The 7,300-nt window shown below is 37.9% G+C and overlaps 1 protein-coding gene across 1 annotated transcript; it reads right to left on the minus strand.

The window, feature by feature from the left end:
- Positions 1-4,095: 4,095 nt before the first annotated feature.
- LOC147063635 (uncharacterized) lies at positions 4,096-6,756 on the minus strand. The gene is made up of 2 exons (XM_085959802.1): positions 6,403-6,756; positions 4,096-6,239 (listed from the first exon to the last, which is right to left on the minus strand). Exons 1-2 carry the CDS (start codon positions 6,565-6,567, stop codon positions 4,371-4,373), a joined length of 2,034 nt encoding a protein of 677 aa, XP_085815928.1. The 5' UTR covers positions 6,568-6,756; the 3' UTR covers positions 4,096-4,370.
- Between the last annotated feature and the right edge of the window lie 544 nt (positions 6,757-7,300).

The following is a 7,300-nucleotide window of genomic DNA, read 5'->3' on the forward strand; positions in this document are numbered from 1 at the left end:
GCAATTATGCAGTACATTATCTTTGGTCAAAGGAAGTGCAGTGCAGAGCATGGCATTGGGCAATGGCAGGATCTTATCTTTGCTCTATGCTGCGAAACCGGAGAACGACTAGGTAAAGTAAATAAAAGTAGTATAAGTAATAATTACAAGATAAAAATAACTTTTTATATACGTTTTTAAATTTTCTGTTGAATCATATAAACTTGACTTGACTAGCTTAAACGATCAAAAAAAATTGTATTTGATAGAAATAATACTGAAATGTCATTTTGACACTCATATTGATTTCCATAGTAACACGTATATATTAATATTTAGTTGTTAGGACCTAGCAACCAATAATAGTGGATTGGATTACGGATTTCTTCCGAAATAACTTTTCATACAAAACAGAATTAACAGAAAATGAATTCAATTCTACTTAAAAATGGCTAAAAGTAAAAAGTAAAAGTTTAAAAAAATGCATTGGCATCGTGTTCTGATATATTCTAAAAGTTTCAAATGTCTAGCTAGTCGGGAAGTTAGTTAAAAATCGATTGCAAGATTTGTACCGGGCAAATAAGAATATGACCTAATAAAAACATGTAGAAAGTAAATTAATAAACTATTTCTTTTGTTCAATGGATATATTTTATAGTAGGTGTATATGAAATGTTTTCAAATTATATATGTTCAAAGTAAATTACCTCGTTCGCTAAGCTACAAAGGAGTGGAGCAATGGCGAAGGGTGGAGGTAGGCTGTTAAGATCCGCCATAAATATTGCACACTAAACTTTGTCAGTCATGTGTGTAGGTTGAAAAAATAAATTTTACTTTATTTCTTTTATTATTTTTGTTACATATTAATTAAGCAGTTGGATATTTCGAAATGAGATAAAATAATTACATTATATATTTGTTTTGATTTACACGCCCATGGTGCTTAAGCGTTGGACTATAACGCCGTGGGTCCCAGGTTCGAATCCTGGGTCTGGCAAGTACACATAGTTTTTCAATTTGTGTGTGTCAGGGTATGGACCTAATAGGTTGAGCAAGTGGCTGACATCCATTTCTCGTAAAAAAAACAAAATCTGTCAATACAAACCTCTACTCTGTGGAGGCCCATATGAGCCTATTAGGATCGGACATGGTTGAAAAGATTTATCAGTCACTGTCTCTTTGTGTCGCAGATAAATTTCACAAACTGTTCGCATAAACGGAAGAAGTATTGTACCACACTGCTGAGGAATTTATTGATGAGCCTACTCTGCCTGAAGTAAGAAGAGCATTAAGAATGCTGAAAAACAATAAAGCACCTGGAACCGACAAGATAACAGCCGAGCTGATAAAGAGTGGTGGCCCAACACTGGAAGCAAATATCCACAAGATAATTCTCAATATTTGGGAAAAAGAAATTCTACCTGAGGAATGGAAGATGAGTATAATCGTGCCTATTCTGAAAAAGGGAGACAAAACAATGTGCGATAACTACAGAGGGATCACAATTCTAAACACAGCTTATAAAGTTTTCTCATCTGTACTGTATAGCAGGTTAATGATCTATGGTGAGGAAATCCTGGGAGAATACCAAATAGATCCACCATAGATCACATCCATCTCATGAGGCAAACTATGGAGAAAGCGCACGAATACAACCTTACATTCCACCACCTGTTTATTGATTTTAAACAAGCTTTCGACAGCGTGAATAGGGATAAGATGCTGCAAAGCCTAAAAATACTGGGAATTCCCCTAAAACTAGTAAGGCTAATAAAGACCATACTGACAGATACTCAAGCAGTTGTCACTGTGCAAAATGAGCAAACTGAAAGCTTCAAAATCGAATCAGGTGTAAGACAAGGGGATGCGCTATCCACTATGGTATTTAACCTTGTGGTGGAATCCATAGCTCGTGAAACCAACATAAGAGAATGGGTAGATAACAGTACAACGCAGATGTGCGCTTATGCTGACGACATAGTAATTTCAAGCAGATCCAAACAGAGGATGATCGACCATGGTGGCACTATGAAAATAAAAGCAGAAAACGCTGGGCTGCAAATAAACCAGTCAAAAACTAAATATATGGTCAGCACACGCGATCAGGTACCGCTGCAGAATATAGACATAGGACAGCATGCATATGAAGGGGTGGACAAGTTCACGTATCTCGGATCCAGCCTAAATACCCAAAATAAGACAGCAGAGGAGATAAAAATCCGCCTTATCTCCGGGAATAAATGCTGGCATGCCTGCAAGCGACTGGTGGGGTCGAAAATTCTAGGCCAAAGAAGTAAACTTCTAATTTATAAAACAATTATAAGGCCAGTGGTCACTTATGGCTGTGAGACTTGGTGCTTAACTCATAACGAGGAAAACAAATTAGCTGTCTTCGAGCGCAAAATACTCCGCAAAATCTTTGGACCCACGTTGGAAAATGGGAACTACAGAATAAAAATGAACCACGAGTTGGAAGAGCTGATTGAACAGCAAACAATCATAAGATACTGTAAGTCCCAAAGACTAAGATGGGCGGGACATGTGGAGAGAATGCCTGAAGTTAGAGCGCCAAGGATCATGACGAAGTGGCTACCCCAACGGAAGAGACCCAGAGGCCGTCCAAGAAGGAGATGGGCTGACGCCGTAGAAGTGGACTGGCTTCATATAGGAAGACCCGGTAACTGGAGAAGTGTGGCGAGAGACCGGAGTGAGTGGAGAGCGGTTGTGGAGGAGGCCAAATCCCACCCCGGGATGTAGCGCCGTGGTAGAAGTAGAAGATCACATAAATAGAACACCCATGTTGCACGCTGCATTTAATCGCAAAGTCATGTATATGCATTTCACTCACATGCTTCTTAACCCATTCACTCATGAAATTAACGTAAAATACACCGGCTTTGTCAAAATAGTGATACAGAGAAGAATGGGGCTCACATGTATGTCGGTGGTAGAACCTCCTCCAGTATCATATCGGTTAGAGGGATGTGTGTGACGTCATTACTGACGGGGTGAATTATAACACAGAAACTTTTTGATCCAATAGCCCTGCGTAGGCTCGGTTTATTTACACTAAATTATACAGGTTATGAATACAAGGGTTTAGCATGACTGAGATAAAGTAACATTTAAATAACAGGTACCACGCGGAGTATGTCGGTAGCCAGCGAGCACGCGGCGTTCGAATAGACAACACTTCACTTTGCATTCTTTTTCACATGGACGCGTTTGCACATTGTTTGATTTAGTTTCGCGAGCACTTTGATATTCGTCGCAATCTTGGCCGATAATTAAACATAGATTTAGTAATTGGTTAGAAACACGGTTGATTATGCGGTTCCCGCGGGTGACGCTACGCGCCGACGTAACACTGGTTTTGTGTTGTCACTTCATTGTAGGGTAAATCTCAACTGACTTTATTTTTCAAAAGCATCTTTAATTTTTTGGCGGGTCCATCCTACTCAGGAGAGGGGCAGAGGGGCGCGGGTTATTCGAGAAATGTTTAACTCTGCCTGGGCGGCGGTCAGTATTCAAGGTCGCCTGAAATTTCTTAGAAAAATGATCAGGTACTCGGCCCCGCTTTCGCCTGTCGAAGTGCGTTGCGATGATGTTATTTCGTAAATCAGGGGAGGCAAATCCTAACACAAGGGTGTATGATTAGGTTGTGGATATGTGATTTGAAACTACGGACCAGGGGTTTTTTTTCCCATCTGGTGACAATAGATATGTACTGACCTATATTGGTATTCAAACTGACACATTCTTTAACCATGAATATTGTTACCCTATATTGCTTTGCTTATATTATTGAGCGCAAGAATGTTGACAGGTGTTACTACCACCTAGGATTTTTTCTAGTGTTTTATACTAAAACAATGAACAGAAATTTAAATATTCAAGATATTCATTATTTCTATATTTAATGTTCATCATTCGATGAATGAGGGTTGAAGCCCTATTTGGTATATTTTTTTATTGATTTTTTCAATAAATATGTTTCTGAGGTTGTTCGAAAATTATGTATGTAAAATTAGAAATGTTCTTATGCATTCTTATGTCTTTTGTATTATTTATTAATTGAATAAAAAACATTTTCATATTTAATAATTTATTACATTATATTCCAGATTTAGAGCCATTCTACATAAGCACATAAGTCGTCGCAGTTCACCTGCTATCAACCGCATCATCAAACAGAACAATCGGTTTATAATAAGCCTGTCTACACGAATGTTTTGCCGGTCGTGTGAGAGGCGCTCAGAAAACGGGCAGCAGTCGGAATGCCTCGGGAGGCGACTGTAAGCATTTGTCCCGCTGCACCGGTTGTGTTATGCGTGATCAGTGATAGTGTTTGGGTTCTGATCTCAGATTAACCTTGCTTTGAACGGCAAGTTTTACACTATTTTCGTCAGTATTGACTGTATTTTAATACGGCTAGTATGAATGGGCATATGTTTATAGAGATCACTGGAGTATCTGAATTTCTCAGGGCACATTCCGCACTGGTACTTTCCGTCTATATGCCAACGCTTCTGATGAACATATTTGGCAGTCGAAGATGCGAATCCCTTGCCGCAGATATCGCAAGCAAACGGCCGCTGACCAGTGTGAATATTTTGATGCAGCATCAGAGACCGCTTACTGGTTAACGACCTTCCACAAACATGGCACTGATGAGACCGTTTCAAATGGACATTCCTATGCTGTTCCAGTCCGCTCTTGTCATAAAAGGCTTTATTACAAATCGAACATTTGTATGATTTTTGTCGGAGATGCTTTATTAAAATGTGCCGTTCCATGAATATTTTCAAACTTCGTTTTACGCCGCAGTAATCGCATACGTAATCAATCTTCGTTTTCGGATCATCGTCATGTTTTTTAATATGCATTTTTAAAATGTACAGATTACGGTAAGTTTTCGTGCAGTAGGGACAACAGTAACTGCTATGGCTCTCTCGGTGTACGGCTAATCTACTACCGGAAGTACAAAGCTTCCCACACAATTCACACATGAAGTTATATCTCTCATCCGAATGAGTTACGCGTATATGCTCTCTCATATCATACTTAGTGTAGAATTTTTTTTGACACTGTTCGCAGTTTAGCATTTTCTCATTGTGATAAAGCATGTGGCTCTTGAGACTGTTCCGTAATGAATACGATTTACCACACAAAGGGCATAGATACGGTTTAACAGACGAGTGCGTGATTAAATGACGTTGAAGAGATGCTGCTTGCGTGTACGTTTTCGAACAAACGCGGCAGGTATGTTTCATACCTGCCGGATGTAATTTTTTGTGTTCAATCAAATCCTTCATCTTACTAAACGTTTTAAAACACATCGTACAGTCGTATTGAAGATTTTTAACTTGTTCTAAATCGCTTTCTGGGTCTTCTTGTACACCGAGACTTAAAACATCTTTATCATTTCCGGAAACGGTATCAAAATGAAACGTTTTCAAGTGCTCTAATAAATTTTGTTTGAACGCGAACCGCTTTTGGCAAAATTTACATTGAAATTTCTTCTTGTGAAACATTATATGCGCTCGTAACGCGTGTAGATAAAAGAATGCCTTGCCGCAGATTTTACATCGGTGATCTTTCACACCGTTGTGAGTGAAGAAATGCCTCTTCATTATACTGGCTCTTGCGTAGGACCTCAGGCAAACGCGGCAATAGTGTCTGGAGCCTTTCGGGTGAGTTTGAGTATGTGCTTTGAGTTGTTGAACATTTTTAAAAGAATCGGAGCACATTGTGCAATCATAGTCAGAACGTTTTACAACATCAGTTTTGAAGTCTTCAATTAAATCAAATTTTTCTATTTCAGCGACCTTTTCATGAATATTTAATAAATTGTTGCATTCAACAACTTCATAAGATATTTTTAAGGAATCATCTTGGGTGTTTTCGAATTTGGAATCTTTTTTTTCTTTAAGTTGGTAATAAACATTCTTTTCCTCAACTAAACAATCATTTTCTAATAAGACATTTTTTAAAACACCATCATTAACCTCTTCTGTAACTTCATTTTTCAAAATATCTTGCTTACCGTTATGGAATAACGTCTCAACGGTATCTTCAATATTTTTGTTAAAATCTTCTGAAACAAGGATGATCATTGAATCTGAAGATCCGCAAAGGTTTATGTAGTCCTTAAGAATGGCTTCCGATTGCTCAACTTGTTGTCGATACTCGTATGCTGATAAAGTTTTCTCCAAGCAATCTGTGCAAATTCCGACAGGCAGGCCATCTGACTCAACAATCTGAAATGTTAAAATTACCTTAATTACTAGGAGTGTGACATGTATGATATAGACTTGAACAAAAATGTTTTATGACAACTAAAAAATTGGTAATCAGAAGCAAGTCTTTTAAATTCAAGAGAGAAAATGTCCTTTCCAAAATATTATTAGGTAGTTTAGGTACCTTTACAGTGGAAGCATGTGAAATCAAATCCGCGTAAGTACAGGAATCTTCATCCGTAATTGGTGAAAAAATGTATTGAAGACTGTCAGTATCGGTAAGACATATTCGGCAAAGTTTATCATATTGACAGACACTATATTGTTGCTGAGCAAATTTGTCATCCATAATATTAATATTATTATCAATTGTTGTACATAAGGTTTCTCTTGAGGCGCCAAAATTTAATCTTTGCAAATTTGTTTCCTTCGTGTATCCACTTGTTTACTGTGTTATAAGTAAATATTATATTTGAATAAGCGCTCTCGGCACATTATTTTCTTTTGACATTTTCATTTCATTTAACAAGCACAAAGTACCACTACAAAAACATATATCTGACCATAGACAAAAACACATTTATTAAAAATTACGAAAAACTATTGCAAAGATGAAAGAAATATTTTTTCATCAAAACCTACTGGACGAACTTAAGCCGGTGCTCCATTGGCACGCAAGTCAGACGATAAGGCTGCGCGCAGACGGGAAAGCGAAGTTCGGATTCATCCGCCAAACATCGTTTGCGGGTCAAATGCGTTTCGTTTGCGGGTCGTTTGGGTCCGTTTGCGTCGATTTGTCGACGATGCTGGTCAAACATCTGGACAATGAAAACTCAGTTTTCAAGGAGATAAACACTTTTTTTTAGTAGTGCACTCCCGCTGCGACCGTATTTATCTCTCAGTACAGTAGCGTACAAGGGTAAATAAATAAATATAAAAATATCAGTACCTACCTACATAAATATTGTATTGTACCTACCAGTGGCGAAGGGTGGAGGTAGGCTGTTAAGATCCGCCATAAATATTGCACAAAAAATACTAGTATATCTATAAAATATCTAAAATTATGCAATTAAATCATA

Source organism: Rhyacophila brunnea, unplaced genomic scaffold (genome assembly GCF_057557595.1).
Source record: "Rhyacophila brunnea isolate RB1 unplaced genomic scaffold, BYU_Rbru_1.0 scaffold_9, whole genome shotgun sequence".
Classification (NCBI taxonomy): Eukaryota; Metazoa; Arthropoda; class Insecta; order Trichoptera; family Rhyacophilidae; genus Rhyacophila; species Rhyacophila brunnea.